The 25065-nt window shown below is 47.3% G+C and overlaps 1 protein-coding gene across 1 annotated transcript; it reads right to left on the reverse strand.

Moving 5' to 3' along the window:
* Nucleotides 1-8459: 8459 nt before the first annotated feature.
* On the reverse strand, nucleotides 8460-24133 carry LOC149281901 (ATP-binding cassette sub-family A member 10-like). The gene is given in 37 exon segments (XM_089498813.1): nucleotides 8460-8552; nucleotides 9075-9130; nucleotides 9363-9442; nucleotides 9640-9780; nucleotides 10010-10129; nucleotides 10259-10353; nucleotides 10443-10518; nucleotides 10770-10948; nucleotides 11051-11142; nucleotides 11474-11591; nucleotides 11937-12057; nucleotides 12420-12568; nucleotides 12840-12920; nucleotides 13173-13295; nucleotides 13554-13667; nucleotides 13896-14066; nucleotides 14438-14548; nucleotides 14634-14792; nucleotides 15089-15383; nucleotides 15564-15765; nucleotides 17042-17161; nucleotides 17398-17537; nucleotides 17793-17883; nucleotides 18063-18201; nucleotides 18525-18644; nucleotides 18766-18941; nucleotides 19055-19165; nucleotides 19471-19529; nucleotides 19832-19997; nucleotides 20566-20713; nucleotides 21215-21400; nucleotides 21796-21934; nucleotides 22186-22412; nucleotides 22780-22877; nucleotides 23125-23280; nucleotides 23501-23708; nucleotides 24098-24133. Coding segments are annotated over 37 exon segments (4896 nt in total).
* Nucleotides 24134-25065: the final 932 nt, after the last annotated feature.

The raw sequence follows: 25065 nt of genomic DNA on the forward strand, positions 1-25065 counted from the left end.
CTGCCCGATGACGAGACGATGAGCTCCTGCTCGGGGATAAACATGAGCTTGGTGATGGCTTCTGGGTGGATGTTGAGCATGGCTTGGTACGCCAGAAGGCTGCTGTGCTCCCTTAATTCCTGGTTAGCAAAAAGAAGCCATTGCTTTAATACCTCCGACCTGATATAGTCACGCGTTTGAACCCCAGGATCTCATTGGTGGAAATATATCCCTGGGGGAGCTCTACTGGGCTTGTGCTTTGCCCCATGTAAGAGGCAGCGGGGTGTGTTTTAAATAACTTAAGATGGCAATTTTGCGTTAAAAACCACCCCTGCCCCTGGGTATAGTCACCTGCATGTATATTCTATGGGGGCCTGGCTGCCGGGTAAAGGGTTTCTCAAACACCCCAGAATTGGGTTTCAGGAGCCAGAGGAGGTTCACGCCACCGCTGTCATCTCCCCAGAGGAGCAGAGACCGATCCCCCGGGGCCTGGAAAGGCAGGAGCCCAAGATGAGAAGATAGAGATACAACGTATCCATGACCATTGTAACAAGGTGCGGGGTGTTGTTGAAGGGGTATACATTCCCCCGCGATTTTGCAGGGTTTTATACGACATATAGGGCAGGCTGGTGCTCCACCCCGCAGTTTCCATGCACCTGGCCTGACGCGGGTTCCAGGCCGGGAGGTTAAGCTGACTCCAATGCACCGGCCAGCTGCAGGTAATTAGCTGCACCGACTGCAATATACCCTGACCTGCTGGACAGAGGGGGAGAGAGAGTTTGTTTGGAAGCAGCAGGGCTGGCTATGCCCAGAAGAGAGACCATCAAAGAGGTTGGTGGGATTATGTTTTGTGTTAGTTTAGACCCTGAGTAGTGAGGGAGTTATATGTTAGTAAGCGCTCAGACGAGCAGGGCTTTTGTTTGTAGGGAATTTGTGTTCTATGTAATCCTGTAAATATCTTCATACGCGGACTACAAATAAATCGTGGTTGATTATCTGAGATGTGGCGTTAATACCCTAGAGGACCGTGCTGTTTGGTACCCTGTGTGGGGGCAGGATCACACCATGTATCAGATGTATCGGGCTTAGAGACTCCACAGTACCTTCACATTATACCAGTAATAAAAGCAGGTCGGAACATGGCTTAAAGCTGAAAAAGAAGAGGGGGAAAAACCCAAAACTTTGATTTTCTTTTACTCAAAGGACAAATATCTCAAATTAACAAGAAGCAGAGACATCATGAATGGTGATTTATACCAAAAAGGTGAAACTCTTCAAACATATTCATCGTGGACACGTCAAAAAAGTGAATGTCTCGGCAGGTGGTCGCCATGGCAATCTTGTGGACGTTAGGCAAATACACGGCGTCCGTGGTCCAATATTTAAACCTCCTCTTCCCAGACTGTGTCTCCTTGGAGTCGAACGTGATCTAACAGACAGAATCGTTGTATAAGCAAATGATTAAAAACATTCTAAACGCCCCAATACGTTATTGCAGGTGAAATACTTTCCGCACCGTCCCGGTGGGATTTCAGTGGTGGTTTGAGATCAGGCCACGTGTGCCCTGGAACGCACGGTGGGTTCGGTGCGACTTCCGCGGAACCCACCAGACAGTCTAATACTCAAGACCAAGACTGGAGACCGATCCATTGAGCGTATCGCAAGAGGACCTAACGGGTCAGGGATCAGCCTCCCGGAGCCACGGAGTAAAACCACCGGCCGGCTGATCAGGATTCGTACCTCATAAGACTTTTGGGGGTTCAGGGCGGCGTTCCAGGTCGTCAGGACCCCTCCTTTACTGACGCTGATGAACCAAAGCGGAGGAGGAGAGGAGATCGCCAGCATCCGGCTCGTCGGCTCTTGCTGAAGACACAGAAGAGGAAAAACGTGCGCCAGGACAGCAGTGGATGCGGGGTCTTCACGTACTCTCACGGTTATGAAATCAAGTATTAGACAGAAAGCGTGGCCTGTCATTTAAATGGATTTAACCCAAAAACTCTATGATCTAAACGACGCCCAAAGTAAATAGGTGCAGTAATACTAATAATGAGATCATTAGGGATTTATACTTGTGGGTTCCAGGGCTGGCGGGGGGGCGTTAGGAATGGCCGGAGGGGCTGCCGGGTTACGGGGTGTCATCGCAAACCTTGTTCCGGGTGCAGAGACGCATTACAGGGGACCCCAGGAAGGTCATTTTCCGCGTTGTCACGTAGTCTCTCTCCTTGTACTGAAGCAGCATGTATGTGCAGAACTCGCTCCAGTCCACAAAGCCGTCGCACGACGTGTCCACCTGCAAGAAATGACACCCCGGATAAACTGAAAAGGACTAAAAACGGGGAAAAAAGACTGCGTTTAAAGGAATATTATGCTATAAAGAAAATGTGTATATGAATATATACACACATACATATATACACATATATGTATACACACACACACACACACACACGGGATATATATATATAATATACACACACACACACACAAATATATATATACACACACCCACCCATACAAACATATATATATATATATATATATACACACATATATGTACATACAGACACATCCATACAAACTATATATATATATATATAATATATATATATATATACATACATACATACTGTTGGCTACAGACGTTGGGAATAAATTACTTTGTTGAAAAGCAGCTCCATGTTTTCATCCAAGTACTCGGACCCGAACAGGTGAGACAGAACATTCTGGAACTCGCGCAGGGTGAGATTCCCTTCCCTCCGCGCAGTCTTCTTTGGCTTGAGTTTCTTAGTAAAAAGAGGTTTCTGAGGCCGTTCGGCGTCCTGTACCTCCTCTGCCAGTACGCTGTGCCTGGCAAAAACTTCTTCCAAGGCGTACAAGTCGTCCAAGCGAAACTTCTCCTCTAGGTGGAGGCTTTCATTCTGGTCGAAGCTGCAACGACGATTCATACAGGAAGACGTCATGAGCTGCGCTGAGCAGACAAAGCCCTAAAGAACCAGCAACGGGTCCTCCGGGGGGGGGGGGTAATAAAGACATATGGCATGGCTGCCACATTTCTAGAACCTTCTAGTACCCTTTCATGACAGAGAACAATTTAAATAATTACAAATATCAAATCTAAAAAATTTGCATTCCTTCCCGATCCTGTGAATCGCCAACTCTGATAATTCTCCACCACAGTTTTCATTTCATTTAATAAAAGTCAGTTTATAACTTTGAATGAAAATGATAAATTACAAAGAGAAGTCTAAAAAACGGAAGCAGTTCGGTTAAGGATACATCGATGACGTTTCTACTATTTTTAACAATGTAGCTGTTTGCTGTAAAAAAACAAACAAAAAACCTACAATATTTAAACAAATGAGATGACAAAGTTATTTTACAATCATCCTCGTTTAGGAGCCCCTAGACTACCCCAAAAGCCACGGCTACTGGGTTTATTTGCCCTTCCGGGTGGCAGCATTTACCGTTTGACGCTCGCAGGAATTTCGCCTTCGTAAACCTTCCACCCGTCTTTTTTGTGACCCCCGTCCATCGGTGCCGCTCACCCCAAAAACAGGAGTAACCTTGAAAGGGTCTAAAAACTCCCAACTTTACTTTAGTGAAACGACGCAGCGATAACCCAACGAGCCGGCCGAAGAACCGAAAGCCAAGTGACGGCGACGTCGGATACACCGTCACTCGCTCGGCGGTTGCGGGTCCGGACGGGGCCGAAAGGAACGTTTCGATGAGCCGCAGATAAACAGCAACGAAGAGTCCGTTTATGATTAACCCGCCGGCACACGGATGATCCGCTCGGTGGGCAACAAACAGATTCACCGACATTCTCAGAAGTCGAACCCCTTTCCTGCCACAGAGAAGCTCCTGGCCCTTTTAAATGCCCCCCCACAGGGCAATAGAAGGGGCTCGGGGGCTACATTATACAGAGGATCGTATGTGAATGAAAAATGATTGGAATATTGGAGTCTTTAGCGTTGTTCTATATGAAGAAGTGTGATAAGTGGAATAATAATGGACCCCCCGCTGGGGTTATTTGCCCCTCCCCAGAAAAAGCCCAACGTGAGGATTAAAAATTGTATGGATCAATCCCAAACTGCCCTGTATCTCGGAGGGGAAAGGCCGGTAACGAGAGCCGCGGGGCTGGTATTTGAAATAAAACGTTATTAAAACATTGTTGCAAAAATAAAAACTGACGAACGAGAGTTTATTTGTAGACGGATATTAAGAATATTTGCCGCCGGTGAATAAAGATACATCCGTTTACAGAAAAGAATGCACGCATTAAGTAGACGGATCCCAAAACGGTCCAGAAAGTTTAAACCCCTAAACGTTAACTATTTATCAGCCGACGTAAAATATCAAGCCTCAAAAAAAAAATAAACCCCCGGACCAGGGCGATAAAACCAAGGGGTATTTGTCCACGCTTGGCTCTACGCCATGGTAACAGAGGTGGCGACTTTTACGTAATAATGAATGGCAGATTGGGACGGGTCGCGGTTACGCAGCTCGGGTTTCTATAACAACGAAACGAGAGGCCGACGCGGCTCCGCTCTCGGGTTAAAGTATAATAAAAGCTACGATGCCCCCTCTGGGGTTATTCCATTTTACTTAAAAGCCCCCGGCTCCCACGTAACCAACACGATGAAGCCGCATTGCGAATAGCTATCCGGTGAGAAGTATGATGGTCTGTCTGAAGAGGCCACGGTTTCGGCTAGTATTATGGTGCCGCGTCTAATAAAACTCTGGTGGTTAAATTAACGTGGTCCTCGGTGTCACAGTGAGGGCCGGTGGCCATGTCAAGTGCTCTACATAGTCTCAAAAGCTTGCAATCCATTATACGTCCGTTAGCCAATAAAGGCATCATCTTTACCAGATTAGCTCTCTCATTTTGCAACGTGACCCCAAATCACCCACCTTAAAATATTCTCCTCGTTGGTGAAACTGGGGCGTCTCTTCTCTGCTTTCTGGGTTCCCTGAAAGACACGGATTTGGAATAACCTTCAAAAAGCCTCCAAATCCACCAAGGTCACACAGCCGAGCGAACGTTTACCCGCTTCTTGGACCGAGGATGTCAAACGTTTGATGACGATTTTTCCCAGACTCCGAGACCTCGGGGCCCCTATAAATTACCTGTCTCTTGAGGAAGATCTCCAGCTCCTGAAGAAGGGACGCGGACAGCAGTTGCCTCTGCAGAGCGTGAGCCCGTTTCTGGAGAAGAGGAGGAAGAGGCATCTTCAAGCGGAGAGGACCGGCCCGGAGAATCACTCAGAGACGACCATCGCCGGCTGAAGAAGGAAAACGTTAACCGAAACGGAACATGGAGATTTTCGTCAAATCCCTGAAAGAAGTCAACGTCAAGAAAATGTCTTCTAAAGGTTCTTCAGGTACAGACCCCCAAATCCTCTCTGGATCACGTCTCCTCGGTTCTTCTAGAGAACGTCACGTTTCTAATTCATGCGGGTGGTCGGGGCAAAAAAGGCCAACCTCCCAGGAGAGCGCAGGACCACGAGGAGACGAACGACACGAGGTCCGCTCTTGGGCTTATCGCGCGTCTCTGGACCAGCTCCTGAAGAGTCACCGGTCCTCTCGATACTTTGGCTCCATCTCAGTCGTGTTGCGGCGGCACGCCTTGCTGGATACCGTGTAATGTTTAATACACGCGTTGTAACTCTACAACAATCTTTTGTGTTTGCCTGCTGACACGGAAAAAGTGGTTCTCCCCGATTATACTTCAGTTGTCCTCGGTAATCTATCAAAGAGCCACCAAGCCACGGCCATTATCACAGCTTTGTTTAATGAGCAAATATCGGAGCGGTGAAGCTTAACTCTATTGTATGGAATGATCTTTACGATGGAACGCGGAGTTTGTTTATTTGTTTAAACCTTGAGCGTTCAGGTTAGTTCCTTTATATCTCAGACAGGGAAGGATATTTGGCTTCTCTGGGTAGAAGAAACACGAGTCGTTTCTCGGCCGGTGGAGGGTCTCCGGCACGCTATGGCTTGGTGCCTCGTTGTATCACGATTTTAATATTTGCCATCTGACTTTAAGCGACAACTTTGCTCATAGAAAGAGCCCACGGCCCTGGAGGTTCCGGCACTCGGGGGACACGGCAAGTCTTCCCGAGATGCGAGGTTCAGATCTCCTGCTCGGCGAGGGGCGGACGTCGCCACAAAACACAACATTATACCCAACGGTCCCGGTCAAACATCTCGACACCTTTAACGCACACCGCGTTCAAAGCCCTGCCTCCAGAAACACAACTCACGGAAGGAGCAGTTCTTCCACGCGGGCACAAGAGGGGGATGCAGGCCACGCAATGGATTCTAACCACGGAACTCCACGGAGTCCGACGCCACACGCGACCCCCTCACGAGCTCGGCTCAGATAAACCATTACAAGGTTAAGAAGCGCCGGTCGGAGGGACTGTACGGACACGGCACGCCGAGGCGGAACAATCGCTTCTCCCCGATCAGCCCCCAGAAAATGAACGAGACGGGAATAAGGGATTTATTGAATATATTGTAAAGGTTTAACCCACGCCTGGCGAATCGTTTCACCGCAAACGGCGTTGGTTCAGAACATTGAAACAGATATTCAGAATTACCATTTCAGGGCAGATAAGAACCAATTTTCTGTCTTTCTTTCCAATACTGAATTAACCCCCCACCTCTGCTGGGAAGAGAGCCCCTGTATCTACAGCAGCTTTTTCTAGAGCATTAGCTGCCTTTTTTTTTCTCTGCCAAAAGTTGCCCCTCTGGAAATATTACATAATATTCATATTATTCACTACAGCTACGGCGGCTTTTTTAACCCGTGAACACGTTGGGATCTAGACGAATAACCCATCCCTGCTGCGTTGATGCAAAAGATGGCGACAATCACAAAGCAGTCAATCACTTGATAGGAGTAGTGGTTTCATGAAGTAGCCTCTCAGCAGCGGCACAGTTCAGACTTTGACCTGGACCCACGGCTGACCTCTGACCCCTCCGTTTTCTGAACGCCGCGCTCCGTAGCGAGGGGCTCGCTGCTTCTACCAACGCTTTCCCTTTAAGACGCCAAAGGCCAAACTTCTCTGGGACTTGGGCCAAGACCCCGACTCTCCTGGGGACTCAGCGCTGATATTTTGGACACTCGTTCATTCCGCACAATCCCTGCTATTGTATCCAATTTTGAGTTCATGTCCTTAAAACCCACATTCCTGGGAACAGATAGACTTTATGTTCCCAAAAACTTTGTTTTTTCCCCATCTTTGTACAATAATTATACCAAACAATCCCCCGGATTCTATCATCTGGGGGGGAAAAGAGAGGACCTCGAACACAAAGATTTTTTATCTTTTTGTTTAGATTCTTTCTTGATAGAATCCTGTTTTAACTCTTTACGTCTTCTCATTTAACCCGTTAGCTCCCACGCTGCGCAGAGTAACACTTATGCTAGAAATCTACCGGATCATTCTTATTATTGGCATTTTACGTGACGTCGAGGATATCATCCATTTATTGTCTTCTATTTTTATTGAAATGGTTACTTTTGTCACCCTTCGGCTCGGTTCAGCCATTCCTCTGCTCCTAAACTTTCATTCTAACTGGAAATGTGAGCTTTAGTAAGAAATTCCTGTTGTTTTAACCAGTTTATAAAACTTTAATATAGATTCTGCTTGTGATGTAATAAAAACAAAGCAAAAAAGGAACATCCTTATGCTCTACATGCCGATTAGTAGATCTCATGGATACTATGATTTAAAAATATATAAATGTATAAATATGTACAGAACAGATGCATTGGCGGACCGTGAAAACACGTTAGAATATGGCTTTGATTCCAAATGGGGCTGCATTGGGTGCGGTGGAGCGCAGCATGCGGGGGAGTTATTGCGAAACACAACGATCTGCCCGATTTCCCCCCCCCCCGCCGCCGCAGCGCAGCGCAGCGCTCCAACTTTTAACAAGAAACGCAAACCACAAGGCTCCGGGGAGCTGAGTTTTATCAGCCGCTGGGCCGTGGCAATAGGTTTAGGCGGACTCTGTGTATATTATAAACCGGTATTTCGGATACAGATGTAAACATATCTCGCCGCACTGCAGGGGGAGTTTCTGGAAATTTGAAGTAAAGTTAATTAATAAGATTGGCTGTGAAAATCTATACCCCACATTCCCCGCTCACACACCGAACGTCCACACTGTGTACCTGCCATCAAAAGTTTGTTCCCAGCGTGTATTTATCATTAAAAATATGTGACGTCTTTACCCATTTTGTAGCTAGCCAAACTTTGATGCCTTAAGGACAGGATTCATAAAAAATAACGATAACAAAATAATAACAAAAAAAACAAAACAGGGGGCTCATGGGAGCTGAGAAAATGTCGCCCTACTTGGCTCCTGGTCAGGTCCATGTATAACGTTCTTTAGCCAACTGACCAAGTATCTTAACCCTTCATCGTCCAAACGACCGTCCCCATGTTTACGTCCAGCTGACCCCTGCTTCAGATGCTCTCTGTTCGAAGATGTTTCCACTGGAACGTGTTGTCCAGGTCAAAGTCCTCTTTCTCCTGTTCTTTGGCCAACTCAAGAAATACCTGGGGCAGGAAGAGAGAAGGAGGAACGTCAAAGATGTTTGTCAGGCGTTGATCACGATTATATAAGACGGACTCCTTTAAAAAAAAAAAAATAAAAAAAAAAATGTTTTCCTCCGATAATGAAGAATGGCATCTGACGGGAAGCAAAGAATGTCGAGACCTCAGTTCAGTTGGTGGTCCGACCAACTCACCTTCTCGCGTCCTGCAATTAATCACAAAGTGCTGGAGCCGGGCTTTATCTCCTACAGATTGGTCTGAGTGCCGCCTGTAGATTTGTTGGCACAGACCAAGAGGTTGGGTTATTAGTGTATGGGTATTATAACACCATCTGATCCTGTAGAGGATAAAGACCGGCTCCATGATGCCTTTCTCATAAGATCTGCTATAAGCAGAGTCTCCACAGTCTGCCAAAACATAGATATCCGGTGCCTCCCGACTCACCCCGCTGCTACTCGCAGGGGTTCTCTGATACACCCTCCCTAATCGTATACAAACTGCGGACGTGTGAAACGAAAGGACTACCTGTTCCAGGGTGGACTGCGAGAAGCTGTACTCCTCGATGCTAAAGGCGCGCTTTGCTGCGAAGAGAGCGGAGAAGACAGTGAGAGAAGTGCTGCGAGAGAATCATCTCATGGTCTGCTGAGGACATGCGCCGTTAGAGACCCGTCTATCGTTGGATTCTACAGAAAGTACTATTTGCTCACAGAAGTAATTAAGTGTAAGTGAAGGCAATTCAAACAAACTGAAATTTGTAGGTTAAAAATACATTAAGTGTGTCCTTCATGGCAGGCTAAGGGGCCGTGTGCTTACCCTCCTCCAGCAGTAAGAACGCCTGAGACAGGGACTGCACGTTTTCCATAGGGACCTTGTAGACCAGCAAAGAGGAGAATCTGCGGATTGTAACAAGCATTTAATAAAGAGGTTTCGAGGGAACATGTCGGCCCTGTAGCCGGTCACAGAAACAACACGACGCTTCAGAGGATCGGTTCGCATTCAGACTGAGGAGGGAACCCAATGTAAAGTGGACAGGAGTATAAATCTAGGATATCGCGATAAGACGGGATGTGGCAACCACTGAGGATGATACCTGTCCTGTCTCGCGGCTTGCGGGAACAGTCGGACGATCTCATTGTGAATCATCTCCACTTGCTGGGAATCCTTCACCTTTATCTCAAGGAGGTAGCCTTTCCCAAACTTGCTCTTGAGCTGCTGGATGGAACCGATGCATCTGGAAAAGAAACACAAAGTCCATCGAATTCTGGTTCATGAACCTCCTTCTGGACCCATCTCGGACAGAAAAGTGTCCGGCATTAGGGAGAACATCAACTGGAAACACAACATTACAGGAAGGCCGTCCACCAAAACAATCTAGATATTATGAGAGCCCCAGACTATATCTTTGGAGACTACAAATCCCAAAAGCCATTCCATCACAAATCCGAACGCAACCTCCTCACCTCAGCTTCCCGGACACCATGATGGCCACGCGGTCGCACACGGCTTCCGCCTCCTCCATGTAATGAGTGGTCAGAATCGCTCCTCTGTCTTTGTTTTTAAAAGCTGCCCGTATCGCTCTCCTGTAACAGGAATCACTCGTTCATTGTTATTATCACCGGACACCTTCCTATTGTGTAGCTGCCCCTTTAAATGAAATCACACGCCGTTGGCAGACGGAGCACCCCAAGGCCAAGGTCTCCTATACATACCACATTCGTTGCTGGCCTTTGGGGTCCAAACCTGTCGATGGTTCATCTAGAAGCACAATGGTCGGGTTTCCCAGCATACTGATGGCAAAACACACCTGTCAATCAGAGGGGCAGAGTTTAATAAAAAAAAACCTAGTTGGGAACAGAAAAGTCAGATAGCCAGAGTGTAGCAGAAAGCGCTCACCTTTCTGGATACACCTGCCGACAGCTTTCTGGCCGGTTTTTCTAGATGTTCTTTCAGTTCTAAAGCTTCTCCCAACCTGAAAACCATAAAGCGGTGGCCATTTACCTGCTGCTGATAAGGAACGGGGCTGCTCCCGAAGGACGTATTCTATATGTGGCGCGCACACAATGCGGGGAGATTACACGCCTGTACACGGTGATAACATACCTGCGGTTAAGGCATGCTCTTTTTAACCTTTACCAGGAGCGTTTTCTGTACACCGGGGCGCGCCGAGCTCCCAGCATGCTAGCGTATAACATCGTGTTTATATGAGTCCTTATACAATACCGCCTGATTGCGATGTCGGCGTCGTCCTTCTTCATACCCTTCACAGCAGCATAGATCTCTAGATGTTCCTTCACGGTCAGATTGGGCCACAGGGGGCTCTCCTGGGGACAGTAGCCCAGGAAAGCCGAGGAATCGTCTAGGCGCTGAGGGCCACCCGAGGCCGGGGAACAGAGCACCACCTGCAGAAGGTAGCGAGGTTAAAAAACCTTTTCCAAGATCAGGAGCCTTGGGCTGGTGGTCCATCTCTGTAGGAAGTATGACAGACGGGGAGATTTTCCTACCTCTCCTGCTGTAGGTTTGACTTCTCCGGCAAGCATGCAAATGGATGTGGTCTTCCCAGCTCCGTTGGGCCCCAGTAACCCCAGGACCTCTCCTACAGACGGCAAGAATTGGTTGTAACCAGCGCCGGGGTTACCGAGACATCAGGCCGGTCTAACTGGGAAGCAGCGCTAACTGGTTGAACCAAAGTGTGCCCTCCTCGCTGGGCAGAAACAGCATCTACTACACCACAAAAGGCATCAACATTTCCAATGCTGCGGCAGAGCAACGTTTAACCAGAACTTCTGCTTTCAAGAGGATCTGTACCAGAAACAGCTTGTTTCTCAGAAAAATAAAAATCGCATTGTCATTTATGTCTGTTCAGCTGTAACATACAGGACGCAGAGGAACAAGCTCCATATAAATGAAATATCCAGAAAACAAACCTTTTTTGACGCAAAATGAGATATTTTTGGTGGCCGCCTTCCGCTTTTTCTTAAAAAGAAAATTCCCTTTTTTGATCTTGAATTCTTTGCGCAAGCTGTCAACGATGATGACGGGTTTCTAAATTCAAAAATAAAAACGGGTTGGAGAACGGGCTTTTAAAAACCCATCAGTGGCCAAAATGCTCTACTTTCATAAACACTCAACTTGGCCACCCACGACCCAAAAGATACTCAAGCGTGCGACTTCTGTGAAAAACAAAAATGCAATTTCCTGAATTTATATTGTTTTGCGTGAATTGGCAGCCAGAATGGACACCAAAAGGCAAAGCGAGTATCTAAAAGGGTGACATTTTACTAAAAAGGTCCTACTTGGGTTTGTTTCGCTGCTGAGACATTAAATGAATACCGACGGCGGGAAAGACGTGTCCGGTCAGTGTTGGTGAGAGATCGGAGACGTAATTACCTCTTCCTGGTGTATGGCCGTTACGGCATTTTTCACCCGTTCTTTCTCAGCCAGGACCTCCTCGTCGGCTTCCCCCACATCCTCCGGGTTTGGTTTGCTTTTAATTTTCTTCTTCACAGTTCTGAAAAAGCGGCGCAGAAAGACAACGGATGTTAGCGGACGACGTTGGGTGAAGGTCTCAGCTCTCTGGTTGCTGGATAACCTTCAGAACGTGAATCTAGTTTGGGATCATTGATCTACCTGCTAAACCAGGGATCCCCGAACCTATGAGGTTCCTTAGCTGGACACTGGACTCTATTGCATGTGGTTCTCCCTGTATCCCTTGGGCTCTCATATATATATATATATATATATATATATATATATATATATATATATATATATATATATATATATATATATATATATATTGTTTAACAAGCCTCAAGTCATGAACCGGAGGACTGGCCAGGAGCCACACAGTGCTGCAGTCATTTTACCTACCTGAAAACCGGGTCTTGTTTCACGCTCCTCACCCCAAATCTCCATTCCAGACACCAGAGGATCCCCATGAAAAGGATGGCATGTATGTATGGCTAAAGGGGGAGAAGAATGTTAGCCGTCCATTCCGGACATTCATCTCCCTGGACTGTCTCAATACAAACACCAAGAGGTCCAGCAAGCGGTGCCTGGCTCTGCCTTCCCCATGTGTTTAAAGGGACAGTAAGGTTTCAAACCACAGCTAGAAAATAGAGGTTTAACCTTCCGGATATCACCGTGCACAATGGCGGAGACAGACCAATGCAAGTGAGTGCATTCTGAAAATCATCGGCTCATTAAGCTCCTTCCATGGCCCACCTTGAAGATCTCAGTCCCATAGGCTTCAGTTTACCAGCCACCATCAAAGTGTTTAAGGCCCCTTACCATGAGTGTCAGCGAGCCTCCGACAACATGCTGAAGCGTCCAAATTCCGGGCTCAAAATATTCTGCTTCAATAATACTTTCCTGCAGGGAGAAGAAAAAAACACCCAAAAGCCTGAACGAGCGTATTTATGGTTAACAAACTGAGTCAAACCTATCGTTTTATTTACTTTAGTAGGCAATTTATAAAGGGTAGTCTAGGAAGTATTTTTTTTAAAGGGAAACCCGGAAAAAGCCGATGTTTACTTTGCAAAAGTACAAGAAAAAAAATCACTAAAAAGGAATCATGAAAATAGCAACATTACCAAATAAAATGTGGGGAAATGGCAGGCTTACCAAGCAAAGGAGGAGTATGTTGAGGCTGCTGGGCGGAAAGAAAAAAACGTAAGGCAGCAGCACCGGCAAGTGGTAGTCAAACAGGAAAACAAATTCAGTGGCGAGCGAGGGAATCATCGTTGTCTGCAAGACACGGCAACGCAGGTTAGCGCCATAAATTGCGGCAAATATTAAACTCAGGATTTCGTTATTTTCACCGTTAATGTTGCTGCATTCACTTGCTCACGTTGTGATTACCAGTGGCGGCTTACCAGTCGACGTCGGATACCGGGTGCCCGGCTGGGTATGAGTAGTAAAGCGGCACCAACGAGAACTCGGCCTGCATATGCTTGGCCTTTCCTTACCCCCTCCATCTAAAGAGATTTCTCACAAACCACGTACCAGTACAAAGAAGAAGGACCATCGGTCGGGGTGCCTCTTTCCCTTTCCAAAGATAAACGTGATGATGTAGACGTAGAGGACCATGGATACTCCGTAACCTATGAGGCCAAATAACTGAAACAAATATATTCTGTTAGTTCTAAAGAAATTGCTTTTTATAGTCCTGTTTTCCAGCTATTTCAATAGCTAGACTATATGGCCAAAAGTATTGGGACGCCTGTTGGTGTAACGGCCAGGCGTCCCGATACTTTTGTCCATATAGCGTGTGCGTGCGTATGTGTGTATACAGAGAGAGAGAGAGAAGACTGGGGGGTGATATGCAGTTCTTTGCGAGATGCTTACCATTATTATGGCTGGAGTGAAGCGCAGAAACACCTTGTGATTAAACAGAAACAGTATGGTGACCATTAAAACAAGCAGAAGCCAGTGAAGAGCGACGTCCACCAGCGCTTGCCCAAACCAATACGCAGAGGGAAAGAGACCCGAGACGTGCAGCTGGGAATACGCCTTCATCTAAATAATCAGATAGGAGGAGATACGGGTGTTAGATCTCACAACATGGATACACATATCAAGAATAACAGGGGTGACAGAGATAAAAGAACCCCCCGGAACAGGGGAAAGGGCAATCCTTCAGGAGATGCAACTCCTATGATGCCTGCGCAGCCACTTCTCTGAGCTGTAGTCCATCCTGGGTGCCGGTCCCAGCTTTAATGATATGTTTTATACTGCAAACCCGCTGGATTATAAAAACTAACATTTTAGGCTGCATTTAGAATCATTTTGGTGACACTGTCCCTTTAATTAATACAAACACTACATAACATAGATGAGGACAGTAATGGTTCCTCCACGTCCTATTCACGTGCCGGCCGGCACCTCACCCTCTTGTCTTCATTGCTGCTCATTGCGAAGTGAGGGGCAAGACCGGAAGCAAACATCATGAAAAATACACACGTGAAGAATACGGCGTAGTGGAAATCCCAGGGCAGCTTCTGCAGAAGAAAAAGAAACGGGATTACATCGAGCTGAGCCGCGGCTGGATTCATCTGCCACGTCCACCGGCCCCCCGGCACTTACATGCACCACCGGGTTGTTCCAGACTTGGATTTGCTCCGTCGACTTGAAAGTCTTCAGGTAGGCGTTGCTGATGATGTTTTCAAGGACCGGCAAGGCGTTATGCGCTGTTGGGTTCCCTACGATGGTGTAACTATAACCTTTAAACTGTAACGTAAAGCCCTGCGTGAGATACGCATCGCGGATCAACACAGCAACAACGTTACGCCGTCTTTACGTATGAAAGGTGGACCGCTGCACCTCTAGGGGTAACATTAGGCAAAATCCTATGAGAGACGTCATAGGGAGCCCTCTGCTGAACGGTTATCAGGGGAGACATTGGACAGACTCCAGAGATGAATAATATTAATAATAATTACTATACCCTTTAATGTCAATTTGAAAATCAAATCCAAGTGGAATACTCTTTCAGAAAAAACACACACATTAGTACATATCACCCAGAAAAGTGTCCTTACCTTCTCCCCCTGTGTGACCTCTATGGCCCCGCGGTATTTAGTTGTGTTTGCATCGTATTTGCCATCAGCAACGTCCACCACAATGTCTTGGGCTTTCAGCGCATCAAGAAAGTCTTCGATGGGCGACCCCGTGTCATTATTCACTAGAAGATTCGTGTAATATTTATGGAACCTGCTCCTGGGGCTTTGAAAGTAATGGCCGGCCGACATTTCCCAAGTATGGATCTGTCTAAAACTACTCATCAGTGCGGCGATCATAATTAGAGGTGTAATGAAAAGAACCAGCAGAAGTAATCTGCGAAGGAAATAAGTGAATAATCAGAGGGAAATGTGATGGAAAGAGTTATCAATCCCTTAAAGCAACAGAACAAATAGTGAACGTATCCTTCCTTATTCTATATGGACACCGAGGAAGCTGCTGCTCCTCTGACCACCCCGGTCCCTCACATCGAGATATAAAAAGGACTCCACTCACATCGCTCGCAAGCTTTTAGGCTCATGTTTCAGTTTTAGGAAGCGAATCCTGGCCACAGCCAGCACCTGCTGTCTCCAAAGCGCAAATCCACTCAGCGAAACGCTGCCGGAGTCCGACATCAACAGCACAGAGTCCTCCATCTCAGAAGAAAAGTAATCATGCTCCTCATCCCGACCTTGTTCCCGGCTAAAAACGCCATAATCTTCACGGTATAAGAGACACACTTTATTAAATGGCACGGACACTCTGTAACAATCACTGACACGTTAAGGTAACACGGAACATGCTTTGGGGAATAGGAAATTCATCTTGTCTATAGATCGGATTCATTAAGGTCTACAGACACATGTGTCACGTTCTACCCAGGCTGTGGAGCTGCATATCTATCTTGCTTCAGTTTTTCTGTTTTGCTTTAATCCATTCCTGGATTTCCGTATGCTCGGTTCTGATCTTTCATTCCTGGCTTCCAGTCCTGCTCTTTGCGTCAGCTCTGTTTCCTTTATAAGGTGCGCCCCTCCCGTGTGTTCTGTTTGTCTGTCTGCAGTCCGTAGGTATGTCTCTCTGATATGTGTTTGGGTTTCATGTTTGGTTTGTTTCGTATCACTGTCAGCAGGGATTAGCGTTAGGACCCACCGTCATTGGAGTACTTTGGCGTAGTGGTGGGCTAAGCATACTATGGCCGTAAGATGTGACGGAATCTCCAATAGTTATCAAACAGTCCTAGGCTAGTTCCTGTATTTGTGTGTGTCCTGTCCTGTATCCCCGGCAGCGGGGTGTCCTGTCCTATATCCCCGGCAGCGGGGTGTCCTGTCCTGTATCCCCGGCAGCGGGGTGTCCTGTCCTGTATCCCCGGCAGCGGGGTGTCCTGTCCTGTATCCCCGGCAGCGGGGTGTCCTGTCCTGTATCCCCGGCAGCGGGGTGTCCTGTCCTGTATCCCCGGCAGCGGGGTGTCCTGTCTTGTATCCCCGGCAGCGGGGTGTCCTGTCTTGTTCCCTGTTGTGCCCTGTATTATGTATGTCTTGTCTGGTTATGTTTCTAGCTTGGTCTCTCTGTCTCTTGCTCTCCCTGTCCCCCGTGCTTGTTATGTTTCTGTTATATCCTTTGCTTAGCTTCCATTCTCCCAGCCTGCAGCATCCTGCACGTGATTCTAGTGATATGTTCCATGCCTGCTCCAGGGGGCCTGCAGGATATCACTTTTTCCTTTTGGATTACATCTGCTGCTATGTCAGGGCTCTGGTGTTTGGCTGCACAACCCTAGGTGCTCATCACTTGGGTGAGTGCGGTCGCCCTGCAACCAGGCCCTGTCCAACTCCGCTACTGCACCGTAACTCCTGCACACAATCTTTGGGCGCGCTGGGTCCTTTCAGTTATCTGTATGGACCCGGTTTCGTGACAACATGGCTGACTGGTGAAGGGGGTCTAGCAAGGTGGGAACAGGTTACACAATATTAGAGTGCCTCAAGTTGCGATGACTGTACCTCCTTGTTCAATCTCGGCTTCTCCTTCCAGCTTCAAGAAGACATCATCCAACGTAGTCATTGAGACTCCGTAACTGACAATATCCCGCCCCACGAGTCCATCCAAATGCAAAAACAGGTCTAGACATGGAGCAAGAAAGCACATTGTAATCTGACCCATACATCTTGGCTTATGGTGACCATGGTTCGCGTGGACGAAGAACTGCCAGCTCAATGACAAGAAGAGAGAGTGGACACAACGAACACGCGGCAAACATGCAGATAAAGCCTAGTTGGGATCTAGTGACACTATCCTGCTAAATGTATCTTGATAAACATGCTATGAGGTCCGAGGACGTCATCAACATGTCACGTACCTGGAAATAAATCCATGTTTTCAAAGGGCAAGGTGAAAGAGAGTTCTTCCTCGCTCTGTGCCGTAGGCTTGGCGCTGGAGATGTGAAGCTTGATAACCGAGGTGATGACCTCCGGGTCGCAGGATGGAGATATCTGCATCCTAAGAACACGGAGAAAAGCGAGACAATTATTACAAGTCACCCCCCAATGTTCACATAAGAGCTAAATGGCTTGTTTCCCCCCACAACCACCAGCTTCAGCAAGAACCATAGCAGATAATTTGGGCCAACGAGATAAGTTCTGCCACCGAATACATCAGGTCCATCTTAGCCACCGATGCGATGTTATCTGAAGGAAACGGGCATCCTTGAGGATCCACATAAATTACATTTTGTGAGGATTTCTTAGCACTCACCTTAAGCGATACCCAATTCCCCATTTCCTCTTCAGAAACAACGATGTTCCCACACACTTTAACCGCCCGCTGGAAAGGACAGCTTTCCAATCTGGAGAAAAATCCTCGTTTTATACAGTTATACTGGGAATTGACTTTCTTTTTTTTTTTTAATAGAACTTGAGTTAACGAGACGATCTTATGAGATCTGCAAGTCAGGGAATTTTATCAGAAATCGTAGGATTTATGATCTTGGAAAAAATTGGACCTCTATGGCATCCGAGATCTTACCAGCAAGGATGTCCGCCTCGTCCATGAACTGCGTGCTGAACAACGTGACCCGGTCCGACTTGTTTTCTTTCAGCATGGCCCACACGTGGTGTCTGGAACACGGGTCAAGTCCGGCTGTGGGCTCATCGAGGAGCAGGACCTGTACGGAGGAACGGACAGTTGGAAGCCCAGCTTTTACTCTAGAATAATTTCATTCCAAATCTCAGATATAGTCTCGTGTACGGAGATATAGTCCCTCCACAGGTGACAAGAACACTGTGGTGACAAAACAAGCTGGACCTGCTCCAGAACCTGTCACTGTCGGGGATGCTAAATGGTCTGACCACGGACAGTAATTTGCAGGTAGGTCCACCAAGGGCTCCTGTTCACATCAAAATACATTTGACCAAAGACAATTAAATGGATAATCAAGAAAAAAAATAGGACTATCATAAAAGTTCCTATCTACTAGAGAGCAGCCACCTGAGGGTCTCCTAAAATAGCAATTCCGAGAGTTAGCTTCCTTTTCTGTCCGCCACTCAGTTTACTGGCTTCCACGTTTTCCATGCCTTCCATCTGCAGGTCAGAAATCACTTTTCGCACCTAAAAAAAAATAAATAAAAAAAGGCAACGTTTAACATAAGGCACACAGGGAAAAAAATGATCACTTAGGGTTGTCGGGGAGGGGGGCAGCTGTACCTACGACAGTGGGAATTAATCATACCTCCTGGTCAACCTTCCTTAAGGGGATCCCTTTGATATGAGCAAAAACTTTCAGATTCTCTTTCACCGTCAAAAGATCAAACTTGACATCATACTGCGGGCAAAACCCAAGCCTCTTCTTTATCTCCTCCAAACGGTACATGTCCGACAGGTTGTAGCCACAAACAGAGACCAAACCTTTTGGGGAATTAAAAGAAAGAAATCTGGAGCCAAGGAGATGAGGTGACGGCATCAACCCTTAGAACAGGGGATGTCTGAAGGCACTTAGTATAGCGGCTTCACAATCTTACCCCCTGAAGGAGCGCACGTTCCACTGAGAATATTCAACAACGTGGATTTTCCTGCACCACTGTGGCCAAGCAGGGCAGTAATTTGACCCTCGTAGACGTCCAAATCGAAACCTGCAATATAAAAGAAATCAGAACCGAAATAAACACATATGGGAAAGGCTGAACTTGATGGACACAGGTCTTTTTTCAGCCTATGTAACTTTTATGCCTAACGTGCTGCCCGCAGGACACTTCATTTTATATGAAGGTGCTTTAAATGGATCCATTGTAAAAATGTTTCTTTAGAGCTATTTTTTTAGCAAAATCTAATCAAGTGGCCTCGGGTCTGAGAATCAACGTCGACGCATTATCTTTACCTCAATTTAATAAAAATTAAACTCCTCCAAAAAAACCATAAACATATAAATAAATCTCACCTCTCAAAGCTTCCACCGTCTTATCTCGGTTGCTGTAGGTTTTCCTAACTTTGATCATCCTGTAGAGGGACAAGTTAAGAGAAGACAATTATATCGAATAACTCATTTGCATGTGGAGACACACTTTGATGTCACAAAGAGGGCGGTCCCAACACACATTTAATCATTTTAACGAGTGCCCCACAGAATGAGACAGACAAGCAAAAGCACAGAGACAGCTCAAAGTGCCGTCGGTCACCTATAAAGCGCAGTAGATGTGTCACAGTGCGCGTTCTATGTCTCCCCCGCGATGCGACTCTTTGTCGTTATGGTATCTTAATGTATGTTTGGTAATAAATCGTTTGAAGGCGACACTAAATACCTAATGGCTTCTTTTCCGTGGAGCTCCTGAGGGACTTTTTCAACAAACTCTCCCCAGACGGACTCTCCATCCCTTTCCTTCTCCAGGTGGCTCGGAATCCTTTTCTCTCTCGACCAGTACGAAGACTTGAGAAAGTACAAAGGCTCGTATTTCATGCCATTTTTATCTGTTGGTAAAAAGTAAGCCGACTGGAACCTGAAAAATAAACATACGCTGCCGGCATCCCACAACCACCACCCTCGGCATCCACTGCCGGCATCCCACAACCACCACCCTCGGCATCCACTGCCGGCATCCCACAACCACCACCCTCGGCATCCACTGCCGGCATCCCACAACCGCCCCTGGCATCCACTGCCGGCATCCCACAACCACCACCCTCGGCATCCACTGCCGGCATCCCACAACCACCACCCTCGGCATCCACTGCCGGCATCCCACAACCACCACCCTTGGCATCCACTGCCGGCATCCCACAACCACCACCCTCGGCATCCACTGCCGGCATCCCACAACCACCACCCTCGGCATCCACTGCCGGCATCCCACAACCACCACCCTCGGCATCCACTGCCGGCATCCCACAACCACCACCCTCGGCATCCACTGCCGGCATCCCACAACCACCACCCTCGGCATCCACTGCCGGCATCCCACAACCACCACCCTCGGCGTACACTGCTGGCAAGACATGAAGAAGAAGTAAAATGACTCTCTAAAAGCTGCTACTTTACCTGCCAAGACTTTTTCAAGATAAATGGTCAACAGCATATAAAACACAGAATCCAAAATGAGATAAACGCAGCTGGAGAGGACATGGCTGGACTCGCCAAAAATATCCGAAAAATACACCCCCTCCCAGTCGCTTTCCATGTGCACGGTCTGAAAGCAAACGAACCGCAGCAGCGTTATACTCAGTACTACTAGACGTAGGCGCAGTAAATAGAATGGCAAATACTGCAATAGCATCCAATTTAGAGTTTACTGAAACGGACAAAAAAACCAACAGATTAATGAGATTTCCTGCCAATCTTGGCACAGAAGCTCAGTCTCTACGGGTTAACTCTGTACCCCATCTCTGCCGATATGCCCACCCAACATGCGTGGATTTGAAATGTAAATTGGGTCTTTTTACATTATTTTTACCGAATACGGCAAGGACCTAAATACCCCAAGCTTTGCGCAGACTGAGCCGGTGAGATTATTTGTGACATTAGCGAGACACCAAACTCTGCAAAGTAACAAAACGTTGACATCATTTTTTCCTCCCCTCCAGCATGAGCCGTACTGAAATAAAGGGAAGATGGACGTTAACCCCTTCTTAGCCACATGGACGCGTGTGCAGTGAGAGGGACATCTCCAGGCCCGGTGTTTGCTACAGACCTCTGCGATTCCGACAGTGAAGGCAAACGGCGGGAAGATACTCAAGAGGACCTCGGCAGCTTTAGGGGGTTTGGTCATTAAGAGCAGGAGGCTCAGAGCCGAAAGGAAGAGGACGCTGAAGAACCCGACGATGGCCGTTACCCTGGGACTCCGGCAGAGGGCGCTCAACATGAAGGTGAAGCAGACCTGAGAGAAGAGAAAAGAGGCAGGGGTATCACACCTCGAGAACCACAACGCGGCCGGGGTATCAGAATTTCAGTGATCAGATAAAAAACAAACAAACACTGTAGCACTAGAGCTATTAACCTAAAATCCCTATAACTCACGGCCCTTCCGGACTGCACTTTTAACATTCTCCTAAAAGCTCTTCTGATTGGAGAATTAAAAGGGTCGGATTTAGTGGAAATCTCTTTCTTTTAAAAAACGTAGCGAGTTACGAGCGGAACGGCTTTAAAAAAATAAATAATAAATAATAAAAAAAAGCCTTTATTATTATTATTTGAGAAAATGTTTGTTTTGCTGGCAGAGAACGCTGAACATTAAACTCCGTTAACCGTTATCTGGATGGAGTAAATACTTACCAGCGATATCCCATAAAGGAAGAGGAGCAGAAGAATCACTCCATACGAACTCTCCTCGAGAAGGGCAAACGTGGCAACGAGCGTCATTAGATTTGCAATAACGAAAACAAAGATGGCGTACAGTAAAAGCCATGACAACCTGCGGACACGTGAAGAGATATCAGCAAAGATATTACGCGTGAGATATCACCCTCAGCCGCTGCCGACAGGGTCACAAGAGCGAGAGAAAACATGAGGTTCTAGCCCACGTTCTATGAAGCCCGATATGTAGATCTCTATAAAAGTTATTTACATGCAGGGCAGAGCAAACGCTCTTAAATGAGAATTTTTCTCTTGAATGATTCTCGCGGTATCAGGTCTGCGTTACGCAGGGTCGCCGGCACGACTCACCAAAACGCCAGATCTCTCAGCCTCATGGTTTTCATGATCTCGCGCATTTCGCCCCTCTCTCTGGTAACGTACAGCGACAGGAGGTAAGTCAGGGAAACGTAACACATGCAGATGGCGAAGACGAACGTGCCTCGGTGGAGGATCTGCCTCTGGGTGTACATGGGCCATTTCATTTTCATGGCCACGATGGAAGCCATGTTCTCCCAGACAGAATGCTTGGTGGCCAGCTGTAGGGATATCAGAAATTGGCTTCTAAATTTGAGGGTAGTAGATACAGCGAAACAGACTCCCAGTAGGAGTGGCAGAGGGTAATAGAGTGAGGGGATTAAACATGCATGGGATAGGCATACGGCTGCTGAATCTAAGACGAGGCCGAGGTCTTTACAGCAGGAGAAACTGGCGACTAGACGGGGCCGAATGGCTAAACACGCTCACTAGATGGTGTGACCTATGGCTTAGGTAGTAATAATACACGCCGGATCATTGCCCCTCACCCCGTCCTCATCTGCCCTTAGTCTACGTAGAAAGACTGTTAATGGTCTGCAGCCCCCTAACCCCCTTATCCAGTTGGAATGACGTTCTTAGCTTTCTTACTTCTATAATAGCGGAGTCGATGCTGGCTTGCAGGGAGAGGAACCCGTTACTCCAGTAATGGGTCGGGAAGCACGTGTCGGAATTGTTCTTGCAGTAACCTGAAAAGGCCAGAGATGTGTAAATAACTCCTGCGAGGACGCGCTTCTGATCAGAGCCGCAGCGACGGCGCTGAATTAACTCCAACGTTTGAGGGATAAAAGCCGTGAGATTAGAAACGATTTCTGCTCCAAAGACAACCTCCCAGGTTACTAAATCTCAGCAACGCAGACGGCGGATCAAATGGCGCAAAGGGCCCCAAAACCATATCTAAAAAGAAAAACGCGTTAGACGCGATGTCTCCGTTACCCATGTACGCGAGGTAGTCATTTGGAGTGGAGACTCTTGCATAGCTGTTTCTGATATGGTATTTAAACTGATCTTCAAATACGACGCCGATGGTTGAGAGGGTCAGAACGTCGATCTCGAGGTCCTCCTCGCTGGAATATTCCTTGACGGTCACCCCTGGGAGGAGAAAGCGTGTATGTGTTACATGACAGTACGGACCCCGACTCCCAAGAGACGTCCGGACGCCACGACCCGGACACTAAAACGGTTTAACGTCCGCTCTGCCAGCCTGAGGCATACACAGGATGATTACCGACATCCCATGTCTTTGTGAACCCATCTCATTGGCACAAGAGCTGATACTCTTTACATACTACGCGCATGCACGTGCCTTTACCTGGAATGATGATGCTAGTGGCCACCTTCTGCATGACTTCCTTCCCGCCGGGGTGCCCGGACACATACCCAATCGTGAAATTATTACTGTCAAACTCATCCAGACGGCCGAGGACCTCCACAGGCACAAAGCCGTCACTGGGGAAATTCTTCCCAATTGCCACGATAATGAAAAATAGGAACACAAAAGCCAGATGTTGTATCCATTCCTTGAGGTGGGGAGAGAGGGGGGGGTTAAGTATAGGGTTAAAATACTATTGATTATTGATATTAATGAGAATTAACTTGAACACCCCAAAAAAGTCCTTTTGATTAACCAGAATCAGTTAATGAGTAACTAGGATTTCGTGTTTGAGGTTAGACTCTAGTATAAAACCTTCCGCCAGCCAACAGTGTCCCGCTAGAACAGTTCATCCAATAAATAATAAAAATAATAATAATAATAATAATAAAAATAAAATAAATGTGCTCTATTATATCAGGATTGGAAGCTGATGAAGGTCACGGGAAGAGTAACGTGTAATGTTGCCGAGGGGTTCGCCGAGTACGTAAATAAGTTACCGGAAGCCCTACAACGGCCGCAGACTACAACTCTCACTGCGATCCAAGAGGTGCTCTTCTGGCTGAAAGTCATGAGAGTTGTAGGCCACGGCAGCCGGCCCCCTGTAATTTTTCACTTGCCAGGAAGCTGTGCCACTTTCTCCTCCATTTCAGAAGCAGGTTTTTCCAGAACAGAGCCAGAGTTTGCTGACACAGACTGGTCTCTCCCGTCCCCCGTCCAGCCATCTGCAAAACAAAAGAGGGATTAGGGAACTAAGTGCAGCGGCTCTCTCACAAACCCCCTGATCCCGGCGGCCCACAAGGTCCGGTAAGGCAGATAAAAGGTGTTAAAGCTGCTGTTTTATGGAGCGCTCGTGTATATTAAGCAAACAAGCACAGATATTCATCAGATTTTATTCTGCTGGTGCCTCCTGTATAACGCTGTGGGTCGTATCCGTGCCCATCCGATGTACACTTTTATTTATGTCTCAGCCTGACATATACGTCTACGAATAAAATCGAGGACCGCGATGTAACCATTAAACCCCTCGGTATCTCTCCACGCGTGGGGCTGTGACCGGGGAGCAGATTTAGGCGACCAGGGCCACTGCGGAATACCGGAGCCAAGCGCATTTCCCTGGTGCGTTTGGGTATCTAACTGGCGGCAGAAGCGCAACACAGGCTGTCCAAACCCCCCCAAATAATTAAGATTACATTCAATGTAACCCCCCTACGGTTAAACTATATAAAGTTAGTCGTACAGCTGACGGTACAGAGTTTGCTGCCCCCCCAATACATGTAAGAGGGGGGCGGATGGGGTATTTACGTACCCTCGATTGAGTCGGAGGACGAGCAGCGAGTGTGCAGAGTTACATGTGTCGCCCGTCTGCGCCGGGACCTTCTGCGATGGACGGCGGGTCGAGTTGTAAAAATATTGTTTGTTCCTGGAGCTGTTCCCAGGCTCTGTGCTGAAGCAGGGATTCTTTCTCAATACGTTGTTTTCATCTCAATCTCCAAAAGAAAAGG

The sequence above is a fragment of the Sceloporus occidentalis genome, unplaced genomic scaffold (genome assembly GCF_023333645.1).
Source record: "Sceloporus occidentalis isolate IW3139 unplaced genomic scaffold, rSceOcc1.0.p SCAF_126, whole genome shotgun sequence".
Lineage (NCBI taxonomy): Eukaryota > Metazoa > Chordata > Lepidosauria > Squamata > Phrynosomatidae > Sceloporus > Sceloporus occidentalis.